A 23,164-nucleotide genomic window follows, 5' to 3' on the forward strand; every position below is an offset into this window, starting at 1 on the left:
AATTAATTCAGATATTTAATTTTTGGTTATCAAATGATCTGAATATGTTAAAATCTAAATCCATTAAGTATAAATGCTAAATTGGATCATCAATTAGGGGTGATTTATAAAATTATCCCTTTTGTATTTACTAGTTGGTGATTTTTTAGCAATTTCTTATCATAATGGTTTTTTATTTTATAAGTCTAGTTAGTCGTAAATAGGGGACTTCTTAACATAGTCTGCAGAAAATTCTGAGAGTCCTTGAAGACTACTCTTGGGTCTTATCGTTGTGAGACTTTTTTCCTTTTTTTTTTTTTTTGAGATTTTAATGCTATTATTGTGAGTTGTTGATTATTCTTTCTCTCCCATGTATACTTTGTGCGAGACTGCTATCCCTTCAATTCTGTAGTCCTGCTCGTAAATATACAAAATATTATAAGAACTCTACTCTACAAATTTGAGTTCTACTAATACGTGTCACATATACTAAATAAACCATCAATTTGTTTCTTATGTTTATTTAACCTATTTTATGTTTTGATATTTTACCATCAATTCTATCTTTAAAAAATTTAAATATTCAATACTGAAAACTGGCAAGCTCAAAAGAATATTTTCTGAACAGATAATATTTAAATTCATGCTAGTAATTTCACAAAATTCGTGTTTAAAAAACTTGTTTTATTTTAGAGTAAATTACGCTAACCCCCCTCTAATTTCTACAACGGTTAGGAACCTCCCTTCTTAATTTCATAGACTTTCCTTATCGTCAATTTCTATCTACCTTGCATCTATGATAGATTTGACACTACAATTTTACCCTTATCTTTCTTATTCATGTTCTTCATATTAAACAAAAGAAAATTGTTAAGAAAAAAGTTTTAATTCTCTCCCAAAAGGAAGTAAAAGTAAAAAAAAAAAGAGAATTTCACTGATGAAAATTGAGGACCTAATACTTGTAATTTTTTTTAGTTTTTTTATTTTCACCAATCAAAATAAAGAGGTAGGCATGTGCATTTATTCCAACAATAAAAGTTATATAAAAAACATGCTGTTTCCAAGTGTATATTTATCAAATTCTTTAATATTATGAAATCCCAACTTATATACACTTGAACATGAGATAATAGAACTATGACATCAAATAAGTTGCAAAGCTTAGTTAGAAAAAAGTATTCTAAATATACTTTTAAAAGTATAAGCACTTAATCTAACAATGAAAATAGTTGATGGGGGCTAACTTTTATAGCATACATATAATTAAGTGTCATCAACTTTTTTTCAACCATAAATTTTGACGAAAAGAAAAACTAGCTTCACCCTCTTTTCTCTCTGTTTTTTTTTTTTTTTTGAAATATCTACTTATGGCATTATAAGGACATTTTGGGGACACTGAAATGAATTTATGGTAAAATTGATTAATTTCTGTCCCTTAATTAAGGCTAGGGGAGGTTTTTGATGTTATCAAACAAACAAGAAGGGAGGTTACTGTTATTATTAAATCAAGAAGGAAGGCTTTTGATTTTTACAAGAACTGGAAGGGAGCTTAGTGCAATTTACCCTTTATTTTGTATTGCATTCAGATGGTTTGCAAATTTACCCGTGCAAATTTTATTCTTATCCACCACGTAAATATGTAAAAAAAAAAAATTAAGAAAACAAAACTGCCAAACAGCATCCAAGACATTTTACACTAAATAATACACATCTTTTCAATGCTTTTCCACTTTCCAATGTTTATTGCGAGTTTGAATCTAAGCAAATATATTGCAGTTCTACCTCTAAACAATTTCAAAAGAATATAACTGACACTATAGTTTTGTAAAAAAAAGCTAAAACTAAAATGAGGAGAACTAAGCTACTGCTACTGCTATGGGACTTCGGACATTGTGGATGCTATTAGAATCATTCCAAGTGTACCATCCAAACTGGAACTTATATGTGGTGAAATTTCACCAGCATCCTCCGTATCCTCTGCTTTTATTGAAATACTGAAACTTTTCTTCTCACCATACCTGTTAAAATACAAAATCGGTGGAGAAATGTGGACCGAGATGCCAACAGGAGGCTTCACTGAAGAAAAGTAGACACTTTTGCTACTGCTGCCAACACATGTCACTGTTCTCTTTATAACCACCGTTCCATTGAGTTTTGGAACAGCAACTGATGGGTAATTGAGGTTGTGTGGTGGAGGTGGATTCTTGGGGCAACTGAAGTTGAGTTTTAAATTCTTGAGATTGTATCCAATACTGCATAGGTGTAGAAGATAGTCTTTCATATGAAGCATCATAAACAAGTCCAGGATCTGCTGCCTTAGATGGCCTAAAGTGACCTGATCCGAATAGGAAGGGATTTGCTTCATTTCCAGATGCATCGGTTACTGGCTTACCCACGTTGTTCAATACTCCAGCTGCAAGTTCAGAATGTTGAAACATTAGACATGTATTGAATTTTTCTTTTCCCAAATCATATGTAATGTTGTCGAATTCATAACATTTTTACAAAACATAAAGGTTTGGAAGTTTTGAACTGCTAATGGATATGAAAAGTGTCAGGTTGATCAACATTTTGGACAACCCCTTTATTCTCTTGGATAGCATCGTAATGTTCCAGTGTTGAATCCTTAATTTGGTAGGAGGTCTGCCAGTGTGCTTAGCTAACTAATTCTTTGTTTTTACGCCTAATTTCTTGAATGATTAAGTTGATGGTAAATACCTCTAATAATTTTGTTCTGTTAAACAAGAAGCATGCCTGACATGCTTGTTGATGGAGAATTGATTCTGAGCAAGATAAATTGATTATAAATTTTAAAAAAAGATTAAGATCTGATTTCATTGAAAGCGAAACTACTACCTGTGGTCATGAGAGCTGATCTGATGGCAGCACTGCTCCAGGTCGGATGAATGGCCCTCAAAAGAGCAGCTGCACCAGCTACATGAGGGCAAGACAATGAAGTTCCTGAAAGTAAGTTATACTTCACCACCCGGTGATCTGGAAGTAGCCAGCAAATTTTGTACATTGCAATGCGCGCAAAGGGTGCAGCGCCTGAGGCCGTGCCACGGGCAAATCCACCGAGTGCTGCAACATTATGTACCCTACGGCCTCCAACTGTTGATGATGTGTTGAGTTCCAAGTCCCTCTTTGTCTCGAGGGGAGCGATAATCCAATGTGCGGTTCAGAGGGCCAAAATGATTTTCATACCCTTTAATGTAGTGTCGGGCGCCAATTACTTTCCTGTGATTTTAAAAGAGTGATACAAGAATCCAGAATTCATAAGATTTTCTAGTCAATCACCATACTAATCAATGCCTTCAGAATTTCACCAAAGGGGAATTGAATTACACGAAATCTAGTCAAATTTTCAAATTTTTTAAGAAAGAAACGAAGAAGATCCAAAAGTGACAGTGATAATGTTGTGAATTCTCTGTTCTATACAAGTAGAAAAGATTCTTAACCTGGCTAATGCTCAAGAACAAGCCGAACTTGTGTTGTTAGTCACCGCATGCGGATTTCAATCGCTTTGGAGTTCAAAACTTTGAAGAGCAAATTATCTATAATCCCCCTGAGCTTTTGCATAACACCACATGACCCTTCTAAAAGTTTAAAATATTTATTTTTTTAAGCGTACGTGAGAGAGCTCGAACATAAGACCTCTCACTTACACTCTTCCAGAAAAAAAATTTTAGAATATCTATATTAGTTATAACCCCATAATTTAATGTAAAGTGAAAAATATACGAAGAGTAGATGGTTAGACCCTTATTCAATTTGGTGCTTAAGAAAGGACAATACTTACATTTCAGTTAACGACATTGCTGATACTACTTTTCGTCTAATTTCTATTTTATATCAAATTATAGAGAGACTATGTGAATATTTTAAAACCTTATAGGGTCATGTACTATCATACAAAAGCAAAAGGGGACTACGAGTCATTTACCCAACTTTAAAAAAGAGAGGAAGGGAAAAATTATCTATCCCTCTTGCTGGAAAGCGCAACACGTGATTAGGCTCAATATTCAAGACTTTTTTTGTATATCACATTAGCTAGGCATCAACATGAGATGAGAGTTCAATTTTACAAGCTTGGCTATGTTCTATGATCACAAGTATTTTTGGTCAAAAATTAATTTTGGACCGCCAACGGGCTAATGCCTATCATTTTCCAAATTCGTATTTTTTTTTTGAAAGGCATAGACTTGGATAGACCCAATCTATAGTCTCACCTGTAAATTGAGTGGTTCAAAATTTGCCACATTATCTCACCAATTCAAATATTAAATCCACAACAAAGTTATGATAAAATTTGGACCACTAAATCTAGTAGACTAGATTTTTGCCATTAAAATCATTCTATCACTTGTACTTGTTTGCTGGCATATCAAGTAATATGGTAATCTGGGCCACAAATATAAAGAGAAAAAGAAAGACGATGTGAAAATGCATTTTCACGTGTAGAGAACAACAAAACCGACTACTACTAGATTAGTTGGTCATCAGGAGAGATTTAAAACTCTCAGTGGATATAGGTTAAGGAATTACTTGCATTCTTCTCCAGGAAATCACGAAAATTTCACCAATAGGTGTTGTCTAGTCTTGTAGTGATTCAATTCCCTCCGAATTTTCCATTGACTCTTTTGGATTCATTCCTTCCCCTTAGTGTAATTTCACCAATGGGTGCCGTCCGATCTAGTGGTGATTCAGCTCTGTCTAGATTTCTCATTGACCCATTTGGATTCACTCCTTTCCTCTAGTGTAGAGTAGGAGTAGGTGTAATCCTTTGATGGTTCAGTTCCCGCCAGATTTTCCATTAACCCCTTTGGATCCATCTCTTTTCCCTAGTGTAATTTCATCAATGGGTGATGCCCGATCCAGTGGTGATTCAATTTCCTTTGAATTTCCCATTAACGGAGTAGGTGTAGAGTATACATTATCGTGTCAACAGAAAAAAACATGCAGAGAACAACAAAGAGATATATAAATAAGGGCAAAATACATTTTACCCTTTTGTGGTTTAACGCTTTTTCATATAACCCCCTATGATTTCAAAAACTATACATAACCCCCTTATAGTTTGGATTAAAGTGTCAAAATGACAAAATTTACATTCCATAATGGAGGTAACTAAAATGTCAAAAGTACCTCTATATAAAGTTAAAAATTATTTATTAACCATGGGGGGTTATATATATATTTTAAAAATTATGAGGGGGTTATATGGTAAAATACTAAATCATAAAGGGGTTATATGATAAAATATAAAATCACACGGGGTTAGAATGTCATTGTAATGGTACTACTAGTTAGGATCTGAATAAGCTGAGAAGGCAAGGGAGTGTAGCAGAGAGAAAGTAGGGAAGAAGGAGAAGTGTGAGAGGGAAGAGAGGAAATGATAGTGCAATAGGGAAGAAAACTGAATTGGTTGTATATCATAGCATGCTCTTTACGTCCCCCTTAGGATTATTTATACAGAATGCTCTCTCTAGATCCTTCTGCGACTAACCAATCTCCTAACAGAATGAACATGCCTGCATGCATGCCTTTTAACAACTAGCCGACTAACTAACTATCTGAAATGCTAACTAACTACCTGAAAAGGAAAGCATGGCAGATACATTTCTGCTCAGAAATATCTAGTGACAATATCTAGGGTCATTACAGTCATGCATATTATGTTATATATTTTGGTCACTTCACCCATTTTAGTTTAAGGCTAATTTCGATATTTTCAGGGGTTCCATTACAAATTATCATTTCCGCCATTTTAATACTTTAATCCAAATTATGACGGGGTTATATATAATTTTTGAAACTATGGAGAGATTATGTGAAGAATACCTAACTCACAGGGGTAAAGTGTATTTTGCCCTATAAATAAATAAAAGGGAAACTGAGCATGGACTTAGGCAGTCCGTTGATGGCAGGTATCATCAATCAGGCAGATATTTTGTTTGATAGAAATGTAAAAGCTGCTTTTCGAATTAGACATTTTTCTGGGACAATTAGTTGGCCCAATGGATGGTCTTTCAATATCCTTCTTGATGATCCTGAAAATGCCAAGATAACCTTTCTTTTAGCATAACTCTAGAAGAATGGGATTCCTCCGTCTGATGAAAATTCTTCAAATCCAAAAGACAAAATTTGAACAAGTGGTAGAAATTCTTGTCCCTTTTCTCCATTCAAAGGACGACAGTACACACCGTTTACAACACAGTCCTAAGTTTGATAAAGCACAAAATATGAAGTCATTGATTATCAAACGAAAGTCATCAATCTAATGCAAGTATGAGTTAGGCCAATGACATTGGACACGGGTTAACATTTCTCAATGATTTTGACAATTTTTTATGGTACACTTACAGCGGTCAATTACTCTTCGCTCTTCAGTCTTTTGACCTTACCCTACAAATTTTTCTTCTGCACTTTTTTATAAAATTGTCACAAATTAAGAGTATATTGGTGTAATACACTCGATCCGGGCCTCCTTTGTCCATTTTAATCCAGTTAAAGGTAAAATGGTCATTTTAAATTTTTTTAACGCTTCACTTCATTTAGTTTATATTCGACCTAAACTTATTGAGTAAATCCTATATACATTGACGGTATATACACTATCACAATTGGATATACGATACATATGCAAAATTTGAGTTTCAAATTCAAATTCGGATTATGTGTCATGCATCTAATGATGGGAATATATACATTGTTAGTGTATAGAATATCAATTCATATTTATTTACATCCTACTCTAACTTTTTACATGTTAGAGGCAAACTAATTTGAAATGAAACTTTCGAGACGCCATCCTTGGAATTGATTGCTCTATAGTGGAGATCGTCAAACCCGACTTGTCTACCAGAATAACCTTAGTAAAACAGGAACCAAATCTGAGGCTTTTAGGCTCTAGCAAACTTAATAAAAAGAAATATATTTACCTGTTACAATGTGATGTATTGAACTGATCTCCAGTTTGGCAGATCCCTTTCCATCCTTTTGGAATAGGACCGAATCCTGTATCCTCAAAGCTCTGCGATTCTGGCCCCTGATGAAAGCAAGATGCTAAATTCAATCAACAAAATTGTAGGTGAGAAAACACCAAAAAACTAAGTTAATTACCATTATTCATGGAAAATCTTTACACCGATAATACAAAGATTAACCATGCCACGTATATATTTCTAACATTAAATTCGAAACCTTAAACAATCACATCTCTGCCAAATTTAGCTTTCACCAGCAAGTTATCCTTGTCATTATGCAAAGTGTGCTGCATGCTCTTGAACACAGAAACCACTTCGTCCCTTCCTACAAAATTTCACTCCAATTTCATGCTTAGTTTTTTCGTCATAGGAAAAAAAAAGGGTTAGAATATCAAGATTCAATCCGAAAGCTTACCAGAGAGTTTTTCGGCTTCTTCCTCGGTAAGCACGGCCGCAATGCCATTGATGCTGTGCTTATAACTATAATAAAGAAGAGAAGACCTTGCATCTTCCTCAGATTCTTTCACAGATAAGAGATAAGATTGATGGTTTTCTTCAATTTCATGCAAAGTTTTTATGATAATCTTTTTTATGCAAAGATAAGATGATATCTTTTTTTTAATGATAATTCCGTTAATAACAACTATTAACAATGGCAATAATCCCGTAATCTTTGTTTCTTCTTGGTTGGCTTATTTGGCTTCCCTGATTCATCCTACGCAATATTTTTTTTCAAGTTTATTTGTGCCACCGTTCTAATCCGTGCATCCGTGCTAAGACCTATGATACAAAGACATGTGTACCCCTCGTTTGGTGCACATGAACTTTTTTTAAAAAAAAGAAAGAAATGAGATTGTTTTATTAAAAAGAAAAACTTTAACGTTAAAAAGAAATTTAAAATGCAGATAAAGTTTAGAGAAGTTGACAAAATTAAACTGAAACAATGATACAAAGACGTGTGTAACCCTCATTTGGCACGCCATAATACTCAAAAAGGATATGCCTTTCTAGCCAAATTACATTTCTACTTGGAGTGACCAAGAAAAATTTTTTGTGACTCAATATCAAAGTATTCATGTCAAAATGGAGTGTCCATTCTCTTTTCTTTCTTTTTTTTTTTTTGATATACTAAACTTTTAGATGTCTTAAAGGGAAGACAAAAATTTGTAAAACTTTGATTTAAACACCCTAAAAGCTATCAAAAAGTATGACATTTTAGTCTTGTTTATTTGTTTGTGCTATGTTATTTGTATACCTTCTTGGAACTTTAAAACATTGTAATCAGCAATGTAAATAGAAATATATATATTTAACTTTTTTACAAAAGCTCCCAAGAACAGCCATTCAAAACCACCCCAGTTTTTTTCAATATACACAAAGTTAGTTTCCTTTCAACTCACCCTTGTTATAAGGGTATTATTATTGGACGTATGCATAAAAAAATTCGATATTCCAAAGAACATTATCATAGCCACATGTTCTGATTATAACAGTGTAAGGAAGAAAATTGAAAGAAAAATAAAATAAAACAAAACATATTAAAAAAGATATCGAAAGGGTAATAATAAGGATCCTATTCTCGTTTCTAAACTTGCTACCAGTGTTGGATGTCAAAAGACATAGTGCTGATTTCTTTACCCTGACTAAGGATAATAGATTAAGAAATAACTAGTGAACTAAGGTAAGTATGATACTAAAAGTAAAGGTGGCCATGGGTACTTTTTTTAAAAAAAATATTTGGTTATATTAAAAAATTATCAAGACGCTTGCACAATATCAATAATGGTTTATACTGAGTGCACATGAAAAGTCAAAACCATTATGTATTGGCCCCAAATTCATGTCAAATTATAAAGTCCAATGTTAAAGATTGAACTAGAAATCGAAACATTTTTTTTTTGTAAGTGAGAAATCTTAAACCCAAAACCTCCTACTTACGATATTTCTTCCCTTATCATCCCTCCTCTTCCCAAGAATCAAACCCATTAAAATACAAGGCATACTAAATACTAATAAAAATGGAGAAATAAATTTCTTTATCATATAGCAATATCACTAACTGCTATCATACATTGCAAAAAATGTATCTAGGAAATTTGTTATTTTCTTTTAAAATTGAAGAAACACACACATATGTATGTATGCATGCATATGTGTGCATCATATGTATGTATTTGCGCGCACACACACACATATATATATTAGACACACACACATGTATATACATATATGTATATATGTATGTATACACACACGCACACATGCATACAGACATATGTGCATATATGTATGCATACATACATGTGTGTGTGTCTTATATATATATATATATATATATATATATATATGTATGCATACACACACACATGCATACAGACATATGTTTATTAGACACACGCGCGCACACACATGACACCAATGTTTATGTGGTAATGAAGTCTCAAATCTATAATGAAAATGTATATTCTTTTTGAGTCCAGATCTCTAAAATAGCTATACCTAATATCAAGAATAGCTCTGCCCCTACTAACAAGAATACTTAATTTAAAAAATTATGTTTTTATACCTAATAATTTGTAAAAGTACAAATTACATACATTTTTTAGGTAATTTGATAACAACAAATATAGAAATAATGAATCATTTTAATGATAATTACAAGTATAATGCTCTAAAGACTTTAGTCCACAAATGAGTTTTTCTATATATGTACCCTAACGAAATGTAGCGCATTAGTGGTCGTGGCTCCACACATCCTCTTATATTTTTTACTAAATACATATGTAGTTACGTGTTATTTCTTGCTATATGAATATCATTAAGTACAGTTTATTTGTACTATTTACTAATAATACTTTTGTGAAGTGATGTACGAGCCAAGAAAATATGGTTAAACTGCTTAAACAATGACTAAAAATGTATTTAGAGAACAACAAATAATGAATTGGCCAATAACTAATTACAAAAAAATTTATCTATTTTTACTTACAAAACTAAAGGAATTTATTTCAGTTTGTGCGCCCATTGAAAATTTTTTTCTGGCTTCACCACAGCTTGAACGCTCAAAAGAGTGAACTCAAGAACAGAGGAAGGAAATAGGAAGATGGTGAAAATCTACTAGAATTCCTTTAAAATATGATACAGTATATTAACATAGCAAAATTACAAGATTTAACATTGCCTTTAAACGTTTGCATTCAACTGTATTGTTAATTATTACATGAAAACGGAAAAAGTAAAATATTGTCAAACAACAACTAACGCATGAAACTAAATAGTTTCAATTTCAATGCTATTAATTGAAACTATTGAGTTTCCAACCAATTTCTGAAGGAATTACATTTCGACTGCAATTTCAGACAGCACCATTTTATCCCTCCAAGTTCAAACTACAAAAACAAAAAGAAACTAAGAGAAGGCTACTGCAATGGGACTTCTAACGCTATGAGTACCATTACTATCCCTCCAAATGTACCATCCAAACCGGTACTTATTTTTGGCACTTTCACCAACACCCTCTGTACTTTCTGCTTGTACTCTGATGGTGAAACTTTTCTTCTCACCATATTGATTAAAATATAAAATAGGTGGAGAAATGGTGACTGAGATCCCAGCAGGAGGCTTCACCGAAGAAAAGTAGATACTTCTGCTGCTGCCAACATGTGTTACTGTTCTTTTTACCACCACTGTACCATTGAGTTTTGGAATAGCAACTGACGGATAATTGAGGTTGTGCGGTGGAGGTAGATTCTTAGGACAGCTATTGTTGCGAGTTAAGTTCTTAAGATTGTATCCAATACTGCATAGATGTAGAAGATAGTCTTCGTATGAAGCATCATAAACAAGTCCAGGATCTGCTGCCTTTGATGGCCTAAAATGACCTGATCCAAATAGGAAGGGATTTGCTTCCTTTCCAGATGCATCAGTTATTGGCTTACCCATGTTGTTCAATATTCCAGCTGCATCAGAATGTTGTAGCATTAGATGTATAAGAATGCAATTTCCAATTTGTATGTAACGTTATCCAATTCATAAAACTTTTACAAAACATAAAATAAAAAAAAAATTTCCAAAACGTGAATGTCTTTGTTGATATATAAAAAGTGTCATGTTGATCAACATTTTGGACAACCCCTTTATTCTATTGGATAGCATCACGGACTTATTAGTTCTGAATCATTAATTTGTGGGACGTCTCCTAATTTGCCACTAAAGTAATTTTCTGCCCCTGATTTCGTGAATGATTAGATTGACAGCTAGACATCTCTAATGACTTTGTTACTGTTAAACAAAAAACATGCCTGACGTGCATATTAATGTAGAATTTATTCTTATAAATGTTCAAACAAAGCATGAATGTAACAAGATCGAAAGCCAAACTAGTAATTACCTGTTGTCATGAGAGCCGATCTAATAGCAGCACTGCTCCAGGTTGGGTGAATGGCCCTCAAAAGGGCAGCTGCACCAGCAATATGAGGGCAAGACATTGAAGTTCCTGACAGAAAGTTATACTTCACCACCCGATGATCTACATCCATTTTTGTAGGGGAATCCCCCTCAGTCCATGCTGCCAATATGTTCAGCCCTGGAGCTGTAATATCCGGCTGTAAATCAAGTATTGACCTTAGATGTCAGAATACGCATAATGTAAAATCAAGTCGAGATCATGATTTCTTCTTCTGCATGAATCAGGCATCGTAAGGGACAGGCAGACCATTGAGTTAAGCCAAGAAGTGCTTCTAAAATACTCTTGACTGCCCATCAAAGTTGTCGTGATTAATTCATTTCCCTCAGTAGAACTTTTTTTTTGATAGTGCGTTTTGATACAGCAAACATTAAACTGATTGCTCAAAGAAGAGGCTTACAAACTTGAAACATCCTCTAAACAGAAGGTTAACAGACTATTACTAAATTCTTAAAATGACGAGGAAATATGGGTATAAAAGAAAGCATAAATTACATATAACCCCCTATAGATTTGTCTATTGCCACTGACCCCCTAATGTTTTAAAATGTCCACTTTTCACCCTATAATTTTATATAAAGTGAAAATTTAATGGAAAAGAAAAATAGCCTATGTAACATAGTTAATTGAAATATCAATAATGCTCTTACTTAAATGCTAAATTAATCAACGGCTTAACTACCTTATATAAAATTATATAGGAATTACATGTATAAATGCAAAAATCACAATAGGATAGGGTGAATATTTATACAAACCACAAGGGAGTTACATGGAGATTAAGATTTTATCACACATGCTTTTAGAGTGTATTTGGTATAAACGTCATAACTGATTGTGTATTCTGTCTATTTTTCACTTTACATAAAATCATAGGGAGTTATATGGCTATTTTAAAACTTTAGAGGGGTCATTTGATATTATCTAAAATCATAGGATTTTATAAGTAATTTACCCTAAAAAGAAATGAATATTTTTTCTTTGTTTATCTTAGTCCTTTGAAAGAATTGATACCCCATCTTATTTTCAAATTTTGAAGTCAAATGGCATTTAGCACTAGAGATTATAAATAAGGAAGCCAGGAAGGAAGCTTTGGGAAAACATTAGATTAAAGAAAGGGATAATTTTAGAAACCTCCCTTGAGGTTTCTAATAGTTTCACTTGACACCTTCAAACTTTACAAATTTCACTTGGCTCCCCTAATTTGAACATTTTGTAACGTTTGAAGCCCACTCCAAAACATAGGGCCTGTTTGGCACTTGAGTTTTTACTCAAGTTTGTCTTATACTAGTTTTTTTACCAACTTTAACTACAGTAATTTAAAAAAACTTCTCAAAGATTTTTACCTACACACTTCAAAATACCCAAAACACATAAAAAAAAAAAAACTCCCTTCCCCTTCTCTTCTTCTTCCTCCCCCACCCCAACCCACCACCACCTCCGTCGCCGGCCACCACCTCCGCCGCTAGTTCCGGCATCGATCACCTCTTCCGGTGCCGGTTTTCTTTTTTTTTTTTTCCTTTCTCCCTCTCCCCATCTTCCTCCCCTGCCATCCTCCCTCTTTGCCCAATTTTGATCCTCCCTTTTTTTTTATCCCTCTCCCTCTCCCCCACTCCTCCCCCACCACCCTTCCCCTTCCCCTTCCCCTCTGGCCGATCTGGTCGCTAGACCAGATCGTATCGAGAGAGGGTTAGGGTGGTAGGGGAAGGGGAAGAGAGGGGAGAAGGAAAATTGCAAAAAAAAAAAAAAAATTTCTGTTGCTATTTCATCTGCCAAGGGGGACGGAGAGTTGGCGGGCGAGGGAAGGGGGATGGGGAATGGGAGAGGGGAGGAGAGGGGGAGAGGGAGGGAGGAGAGGGGTGGCGGGGGAAGGAAGGGGAAGGGGATAGGGGAGGAGAGGGGGAGAGGGAGAGGGAGAGGGAGAATAGGGGTGGCGGGGGAGGGAGAGGGAGGAGTGGCTGGCAGGAGAGGGGGAGAGCAAAAAAGCAAAAAAAAAAAAGTTTTCTTTTGCTGCTTCATTGGCAGTTTCGGGAGAGGGTACAGGGGAGGGAAGGGGAAGGGAGAAGAAGCGGGAAGGGAGGAAAGAAAAGAAAAAAAAAGAAAGAAAATAAAAAGAAAAAAGAAAAAGAAAGAAAGAAAATAAAAAGGAAAAAAAGTTTTTCATCTTACAAAGTTTTTCTACAACTTCTACAGTGATCTACAATAAAGTTTTATACAAACACTCAAAAAACTCACTTGTCAAACGGGACCATAATATTAAAAAACTCATTTTGGGAGAGAGAATACAATTTCATTCAAAATTTGCCATTTTATTATGATTACTTAATTATCATTAGACATCAAATTTATCTCTTAATTTTTGTAAATTCATCAATGCAGCTCTTTAATGAAAATTTAAAGGTTGATAACAAGATAAAAAATCTTTTAATAGCATGTTAAGTGTAACAATACAAACAAGTTCATATGTAATTTTTAGAATGTTGTATCTTTTTACTTTTCAAGCCATCGATTTGGAAAAAAAATTGGAAAATTCAAAAATATGTAAACAATTTATAGAACTTCTTAAATTAACTCAAAGCATTTTATAGTAAGAAAATATTATCTCCGGAAATTGCAAAAACTTCAAATAAAAAATTCAAACATTAACTATTGGTATTTAAAAACACACTATATTTGCCCAATCAAAATAAACCTTCATACCTTTTGTTTTTATTTTTCATTTTTTATTAACATGCTCACAATTTTGGTAATAAAAAATAAGACTATAAAAGGGAAATTTTGGAATGAAATTATATTTACTCTCCCAAAATGAATTTTTTCATATTATATTTTAAAATGGTTTGTAAATGATACAAGAGGCAAGTGAGATTATTTAAAATTTGAATGTACCAAATGAAACTATCAGAAACCTCATTATCCGTTAAAGAAAAGGAAAGGAAGTCTAGCCGGCAGTCGCGATTCACTCAATTGTTCTTTGCAACTGGAAATTGAGTGTAATTTGGAACTCAGATCCAAGAATCTTGTGTAACCTTGGAGGTAGTTAGTTATTCTGGTATTGTGTACGCATACTTAATTGACAGAACAACTTTTTACCTTAAAAAGAAAAGTACATTAATTTTGTTTTTCTAATTTCAAACAAAGTAGAACGCAAGGTGCTGTGAGATTCATTAATTTAGTACGCAATAAAATGCAGTACATGGAATACCAACCAAAACATAAGCTAAGGTTAAGTATTTGTGATGCAGACAGTGTTTTACAGGAGCGGCTAATGAAGTAAAACATCTACATTAGAAGCACATATTAAAGCAAAAAATAACAATCAAAGCATCCTTTTCTGAAGTAGTATTACTAATGCATAAGAAAACTTAATTAAATGTCACGGTAATGTATGATGATGTAAAGAAAAGTAATAGCAACGATGTTCAAAAATCTATATGATGACATGGTCTATGAGTGAAAATGGATAAACCTAGTTAACTTTTTTCAATAGATTACTAAATTCTTTAATTATGGTCCAATTTTAATGTTGGTAACTTATTCCTCCTTAATTGATTACCTGAATATTAAAACTTATAATAAGATGACTTGACTTACCTTGAGAGTAGCCTCTGATACAGGGCTTGGACCTACGCTGGTAAAGCCAGCCATGTGTGGTGCTGGGATACCATGGATTACTGTATCAGCTGGTGTAATATACGCGGTTGCATTCTTGGTAGAATCTATGTACTTGAGAATTTTGGTCGCATTTCGATAACCAACTGCAATAGATGGAAGAAGATGACAATCAACTGATACATCCTCTCCTAGCGATTTATTGTTTCCAAGTATGTAACCAACTCCTCCTGCTCTCTTCACCTCTGCTCCCTTTCCAACTCTTGTTCCATTTCCTCTAAGGCAGAACACAATCTTTCCTTTCGCCTTCTCAGGAGAAAGCGAACCGGGCATGCATTGACTGCAAAGTAATGGAGATGAAAAAAATATAGGAGTAACTCACATAACAAAGATTACTGAACGTAGCCAGGTTAAAGATTTAACGAGTACAAGGATCTTACTCTAATAAATCTTTAGTCACATTAGGATTAACAACTTGACCGGCACGAACTAGAGGATACAACTTCCTTTTCAGGTGGTAAGGAGATATTGACTCGCCCTGATTTTCAGCACAGTGAAAATGAAATAATCCATCGAGATTTGCCATATATCTGCGAAGCAATTTAACTAATTAATTATCCTGTTTTTCTAGTTTTACCTGAAGTGTCTCTCCATTTCCAAGTTCCACAGCTGCAATAAATTTACGATCTAAACTACTTGCACTAACTGTAAGGATCCAGGGCGCTGTATTCCTTATTGAATAGGAGGCCGGGCCGCTGTTTCCTGCACTGCAGGCAGTTATAATATTGTTCTTGACGGCATGAAGTGCTCCTATTGCAATCGAATCCTTGCTGAAAGGCGTAGCATCATATGATCCAATTGAAATGCTTAACACATCAACCCCATCCTTAATGGCATCATCAATTCCTGCCAACATGTCTGCATCAAAACATGAATTTCCTTCTTCTTTGCCTTTCTTTGGAATTGGCCAGCAAACTTTGTAGATTGCAAGGCGTACAAGGGGTGCACCGCCTGAGGCTGTGCCACGGGCAAATCCACCAAGTGCTGCAACATTATGAACCCTACGACCTCCAACTGTTGATGCTGTGTGAGTTCCATGTCCATCTTTGTCCCGAGGGGAGCGGTAATCCTGTGTTCGGTTTAGAGGGCCGTAATACTTTTCATATCCTTTAACGTAGTACCGAGCACCAATTATTTTCCTGCAATATTGAGAAGAATTATATACAAGAATTAATCCAGAAATTCCCCAAGTCAATCACCGTACTAAACAGTGCCTTCTTGATTTCGCCAAAGGCGAATTACAAACGTAAAGTAATCCAAGAACTACAAAAACAAAGGAAATGCGTGATCACGTTTTCAATAATTTTCATAAGGAAATGGAAGAGATTGAAAGGTGACGGTGACAATTTTGTGAATTTCATGCTTTTCACCCAGCATATTTTAATGGCTTTAGAGGCGAAAACTTTTAAATGGAAAGGAAGGTAGAACAGTTTGCCTAGTCCCTCTTTGTGTTTGAACTTGCAACTCGTGACCAGCTCAATTTTCAAGACTTTTTGTAGTATATCTAGGTATGGACAACACAAGCGAGTTGAAAACTACAATCTTGACTATGTTATTTGAGGTCAATAATTTTTGGTCAAAAGTTACTTCTATAAGTTTGGCATTGGCCAAAAGTTGGGACTGCGGCCTGGTGATGCCTTGTCATTTTCCAAATTCGTGTTGATTTTGTTCATTCTATCACTTTTCACATCTTTGCAGGCCTATCAAATAATTTAATAATTTGGCACAAAATAATTAAAAAAAAAAAAGAAAATGAAGGTTGATGTTGAAATGCAGAGACCATACAAAAAAAAATGAATAAATAAACTGAGCATGGACTAATAATGTACTGCACGGAAGGAAGGTAACGAGCCGGCAAAGGAAGCAGCCAATATTAATGAATACCAGTCAGATAAATTTTTTGTTTGATCGAAATGGACAAGTTTTAGGCTTGTTAGACAACTAGACAATGCACGCAAAGACAATTTTTGTGGGACAATTTACTGGCCCAACGTACGTTTCTTTTCAAAATGTTTCTTGATGATCTTGAAAATGCCAAAATGATGACCTGTTTCTCGGGCAAAATTATGGAGGGATGGGATCGTTTCTTGCCTGACCAAATTTCTTCAAAAGAAGATAAAAGAAAATTTGAGCTAGTGGCAGAATAGCCAAAATACGAAAGGGAAACGCACTGATCACCTGTTGCAGTTTGATGTATTGAATTGATCCCCAGTTTGACAGATCCCTTTCCATCCTTTTGGAATAGGTCCCAACCCCTTATCCTTGAGGCTGTAAGATTCTGGCCACACCCCTGATAAAAGCAAGATTCTCATTTCAAACAACAAAATTCTAGTTGAAAGAACACCTAAACATGTATTTTATCAAACTAAGTTACCATAGTCCTAAAAAATCTTTACACTGACATTAAAAAGATTCATCCTGTGAAAAATTTTAAACTTCTGAGATTAGCATTCAAAAACTTACCACTATCTAGCATCCCAACAATTACATCTCTGCCAAATTTAGCTTTCACTAGCAAGTCATCCTTGTCATTAGCATTGAATTCGTTGAGCAGCTTCTCCACTCCCGCAAATTCCCAAGACCTTGTGGTATGCAAAGAGTACTCCTGGCTCCTGAACACAGATACCACTTCTTCCCTTCCTGCAAATTTTCATTCCATGTTCATCATTAGTTTTTTTTTTTTTTTTTGTCATAGAAAAGAGCGTCAGATGAAATCAAGAATTGGGATTAGTCCTGCTTACCGGAGAGTTTTTCAGCTTCCTCCAGTGTCAGCAAGGCCGCGAAGCCATTGATGCTGTGCTTATAACTATAAAGAAGAGAAGACCTTGCTTCTTCCTCAGATTCTTTCACAGATGAGAGATAAGAATGATGGTTCTCTTCAATTTCATGCTGTGTTTTCTCTCCGCTGTGCTCTCCGAAGTATACAACATAAACCTGAAACCATCAATGAATAATTTGGCATAAGGCTCACATTTCAGTCTTACCTTTTAAGTTTTCACACCCAAGATGAAGTAAATAATATATAAAAACCTGTTTTTCAACACATGAGGCAAGGACAGGTATCAGCAGGAGCAGTAGAAAAGAGGATAGAGGAGATTTCTCCATAGTGCAGAATTTTTAACCAAATATTCTTAGATATTTATAAGAATGAGATAGAGTTTCCTCCAAAAAAAAAAAAAAGAAAAAGATAGAAACAATGGGATAGAGTTGAATCTAAATAGACAAAATATTTTCGCTTTCAAAGATTAGAATCTACAAAATAATTCAGCTTTCAAAGAGTAGAATCTGAATAAAGAAAATAATTTAACTTTTAGATCTTGTGGTCCTATATATTATTCCCATAGATAATTTTGACTCGCATAACTAACAGACTAGAAGGAAGATACGAGCAAGTGTAACGCTGCCATTAGGACTCTATTTCGATCGGTAGTCGGAGAGAATTGTTTCTTGATGGTAACTTTTTTAAGATAATTCCGTCAATGAAAATTACTAATGCTGTTAATTATTCCGTTAATTACCTTTCTTTCTTCTTGATTGGTAAATTTGCTTCCCTCTATTCTTTTTTTTTTGGGCAAATTACATTTTACCCCCTGTAGTTTAGCAATTTTTTACATAACCCCCCTATGGTTTCAAAAGCTATACATAACCCTCTCATGGTTTGAATTAAAGTGTCAAAGTGAGGGAAATAGTCATTCGTAACAGAACTTCTAAAAATGTCGAAATTACCCTTATAAATACATGACACATTAACCCGTATGATTTTTATATTTTACCATATAACCCTCTTATGGTTTAATATTTTACCATATAACCCCCTTATGATTTTTAAAATATACACATAACCCCCATTAGTTAATAAATAATTTTCAACTTTACATAAGGGTATTTTTGACATTTTAGGTGACTCCATTAAGAATTATTATTCCCGTCACTTTGACACTTTAATCCAAACCATGAGGGGATTGTGTATAACTTTTGAAACCATAGGGGAATTATGTAAAAAAGCTAAACTACAGGGGGTAAAGTGGAATTTGCCCTTTTTTTTAGCACTTGTAAATTTTTATCAAGTGACACGCCCAAACTAAGCTTCGACAAGGACTCCAATGTCCTATGTACACATTTTTCCACAAATGAGGCGGTGCACATTTTTCCAATCGCTATGCATATGCAACTGGGAACATTATGCTAGTGAAATGGACAAACCCAAGTAGTTTCTGACTCTACAAGCAAGAGAGAGTCGGGGAACTATAACCAATGTTTTGAAAATCGGACCGGACCAGCCGGTTGAACCGTGAACCGGCCATGGCACCGGTCCGATTCTATGCTCTGGTTGACTTTGCCAAAGAACCGGTAAAAACCGGTGAACTATGTTGAACCGGGTTTTTTTTTTTTTTTTTTTTTTTTACTTTTTGCAAAATGCTTCTATTAAGATTCGAACTCAAAACCTTTGCATATTAAGATTCGAACTCAAAACCTTTGCAATAGAAGACCAATGTAGTAACCATTGCACCATCACATCTTATTTGTTTTTTTTGATAATTTATTTATATAAAACAAATATCTATATTTCATTTTTCCATTTTTCTTACAAAATTTCATCCTCTCATGACTCTTTCTTTCTCTCTCATCTTTTCTTTTGTCACTCCATTTTTAATCAAACCTCATTAGTTTTAATTTATTGATGTTTTCTTCTATCTTTTAATTTTGTTTTTGCCCATTAAATTGGAAAATGTTAAAAAAGAATTATTTTTCTTTAACCCAAATTATTTAATACCACAACCACTCACTTTTATCTCATTTTTTGTTTCTTATCAAGTTTGCATTTCTATTTTCAATTCTCTTAACTTCTTTCGAACTCCAAACTTTCTTTTTTAAATTACAATCTTTAAATCTCAAAGACGTAAATTAAAATTTAAGTTCACAATGTCAAATTCTCATAAACGTGAATTTTGTATAATTTCAAAATATTGTGATATTTTTGGGTTGGATTTAAGATTTTTTTGGTAGATATAATTGAAATTGAGATGAAATTTATTTGTTTTAACTTATAATTTAAATAATTTATTTTTAAAAATCCAAATTATTCAAAAATAGTGAACTTTTCATCATAAAAAGTTTTAAATTAGTCCATTGCATGTCTTATTTTGTGCATATATATATTTATATAAATTATTTTTAAAAAAATTCATTGAACCGAGGTTGAACCGGTCCGACCGATTGAACCTCGACCCTTTCACCTCACCGGTTCAATTGACGGTCCGGGTTTTAAAACATTGACTATAACACTCCCCCTCACTGTCTACTCTCTTTCACTCGTGTTGCACGAGTCTTCTTTTTCTTCGACTTATTTTGTTTTAGCCTTCTTGATACTTTCTTTAAAGTTTTCATATTCTTCATCTTGAATTGATTTGATTGCAATCCTTCCATTGGTCTTATCCCATGCACTTGTCCTTCAATGACTCTCAAATTCCTCTTAAACCTCCATTGGTTTCGCCTCAAATTGGATCACTAGGCTTCTCTTCAACCTTTTTCATTGTGGACCAATCTCCCTTTATATCTTCAATCAATCACAACAATTGCTTTATCACTCCACTTTGACTCTTCAATCGTGGAGAAATTTGGAATTTCCACTCTTCCTCCAATGCAAGTGTCTTCACTTTGTACCTTAACCTCATCACTTGTCCCTATATTTCCTCCTCCTCGATCATATGGACAATCCAGTGCAAAATGTCCTTTCTTGATCGTTACAATTATAACATCAATCATTTCGCCTTGGATCTCTAGTGCCATAATACTCATCTTCATCTTCTTCTGCTCCCTCTTGATGAGAGTTCCGTCTTTACCTTCTCTCACGGCCTTATTGCTCCTTATCTTCTTTGTCAACTTTAGATCTCGCCAATCTCTATCTTTGGCAAGGAGAGCATCTTCTTCATCCCTTACAACGGTCCTGACCGTTCACTTTAACAGAATAATGCCTTATTTTTGTCCTTGATTAAGCTCTGTTTAATAATTTGATTCAGTACTTAAATTTAATGAATTCAGTTCTTAATATATTTAGACCGTTTGATAACTAAAATTTAAACATTTAAATTAATTAAGTAACTCTGAATTTCTTAAGCAAAACTTGCTTGCTCTTAAAATTAAATGATAAACTATTCATTTATCACTGAATGTGATATTCGTTCAAATGTATTAGATTTAATACTTAACAATTTAATAATTTAATGAATTCAAATTTCAGATTTTAGATTTCAGACTTGAATTTTATTGAACGCAAGTGAAAGTAATCCCAAACTAACATGTGTTTTAACGAAATTTACTCATATTTTGTACAATGGTCCCCGACCATTTACTTCGACAAACAACTTATTCAGTCCTTGATCAAACATCCTTGCAAAAGAGCACCTTAAGCTAAACTTGACAAATAACACTCGAACAATTAAATATAAATTAAATTACACCAGAATATTACAATTGTGGGACAAAAATCAACAAGCAAACACACAATACCAAAGCACTAACTTACTAACACAAACGCCACGCTAGGGAGACAAGCCAGTTACCTCACCTCAACAAGGACTCCAATGTCCTATGTATACTAGTCATATGTCCGTTATTCCACAAATGAAGCGGTGCACATTTTTCCGATCACTGTGCACATGCAACTGGAACATTGTCGTGAAATAGATAAACGCAAGTAGTTTCTAGACTCTTCAAGCAATAGAGATCGGTGAACTCTAACAGCACTTGGCTTCCCTAGTTGGATCGTATGCAATCTCATTTTTCAGGGTTTCTTTTATATTTTTTAGTGTTTTCATGAAATAAAGAGTTCCTAACTCCAACCTTTTTGTAGTAATGAAGTCTCGAGTCTATGAAAGTGTTAATTTTTTTAAAAAAAAAAAATCATTCAAAATACCCCTCGTATTTGTTTAAATAAAATTTTCCTTCTTTACTCTTGAAATGTTAATTGTGTATTCCTTACAAATTTAACTCAATAAAATTTAGTCTCAACTTAGGTTTACAACCATTTTTTTAGCCTGAAATCATCATGTAACTTACATGTGATCATTTTTTTAGATAGAAAAAAGTCAGTCCCACTTATTTAGGTGCAAAATGAATATAGATCGGGTCGAATATTACTTTTTTAGGAGAAAAATGAATATAGTTTGGATCAAATTTTACATTTTTTAGAAGACAAAATTAATATGGATCAAGTTATTTGTTTAACTACAAATGATATCTAAATCTTGCTATCCTTAGAAAAGAACCATATGTAAGTCACATGATAGATTTAGGGCAAAAAGTGGTCGGAAATATAAGTTATGATCAAATTTTGCTGATTTGAATTGTAAAGGATGTGAATTAATGCTTTAAAAATGAAGGACGAAAAATTTATTTAAATAAATATGAGTTACATTTTGAACAATTTTCTTATCTTGTTTAGCGTATTTGGCTTTTGCATACTAAATTATACCCCTTTATCTTATTTCTTGAAGTCAAAGAGCTACATCCCAGTGTTTTACATTCTTTTTAAATGAGTTTAAGGGGGCACGACCCAATGTGAGGCAGGCAAAAAGACCTCGAGGCCAGGGCACCGGGGAATGTGATGCTCTCGTGACTCTCGTTGTGTGCTCGCTGAACAACTCCATTCTGATGAGACGACTCTTTGCACTTGTTAAATCTAAATGGTGCATAATAGTGCATTCTTTTAGTCTCAATGCAACTTTTTTCGTCCTCTATCTTCCTTGGTCGAACTAAACCCTCCTCTAGTACAAGTTATAGTAAGAGTAGTTAAATTTTTAGACCAAAAATATCTCTCATGTGTAGTTAAGAAAAAAGAGAGAAAAGAATGTACTATCTATCTTATACTTCGGTTTCCTCATTAATAAAAGAAGAAAGTTTTTCATGATTTTTATTTCTTTATATCTAAGTACACTTAGAGATAGGAAACGGAACTAAACTATATTACTAAACTCTGAAGTCGCCCTTAAAACAAGTCACTCTGGTGGTCGGAGACTGCAACATCCAAGTAAGAAGTTCTCGGGGGCATGTAGATGTTACT

At 34.0% G+C, this 23,164-nt stretch overlaps 1 protein-coding gene and 1 pseudogene across 1 annotated transcript; both read right to left on the reverse strand.

Moving 5' to 3' along the window:
- Positions 1 to 1,835: 1,835 nt before the first annotated feature.
- On the reverse strand, positions 1,836 to 8,951 carry LOC113782574 (annotated as a pseudogene).
- Positions 8,952 to 10,150: 1,199 nt separating this feature from the next.
- LOC113781909 (subtilisin-like protease SBT5.6) lies at positions 10,151 to 18,229 on the reverse strand. Its single transcript, XM_027327774.1, has 9 exons — positions 18,133 to 18,229; positions 17,844 to 18,036; positions 17,566 to 17,742; positions 17,281 to 17,392; positions 15,680 to 16,241; positions 15,483 to 15,580; positions 15,025 to 15,382; positions 11,356 to 11,569; positions 10,151 to 10,924 (listed from the first exon to the last, which is right to left on the reverse strand). Exons 1-9 carry the CDS (start codon positions 18,205 to 18,207, stop codon positions 10,374 to 10,376), a joined length of 2,340 nt encoding a protein of 779 aa, XP_027183575.1. The 5' UTR covers positions 18,208 to 18,229; the 3' UTR covers positions 10,151 to 10,373.
- Positions 18,230 to 23,164: the final 4,935 nt, after the last annotated feature.

This window comes from Coffea eugenioides, chromosome 9 (genome assembly GCF_003713205.1).
Source record: "Coffea eugenioides isolate CCC68of chromosome 9, Ceug_1.0, whole genome shotgun sequence".
NCBI lineage: Eukaryota > Viridiplantae > Streptophyta > Magnoliopsida > Gentianales > Rubiaceae > Coffea > Coffea eugenioides.

Coding starts and splice junctions, on each gene's coding strand:
- LOC113781909 (XM_027327774.1), bottom strand. CDS start 18,207: ATGGAGAAATCTCCTCTATCCTCTTTTCTACTGCTCCTGCTGATACCT. Junction 17,743..17,843: donor GGAAGCTGAAAAACTCTCCG/GTAAGCAGGACT, acceptor GAAAATTTGCAG/GAAGGGAAGAAGTGGTATCT. Junction 15,581..15,679: donor GAAATGGAGAGACACTTCAG/GTAAAACTAGAA, acceptor GCTGAAAATCAG/GGCGAGTCAATATCTCCTTA.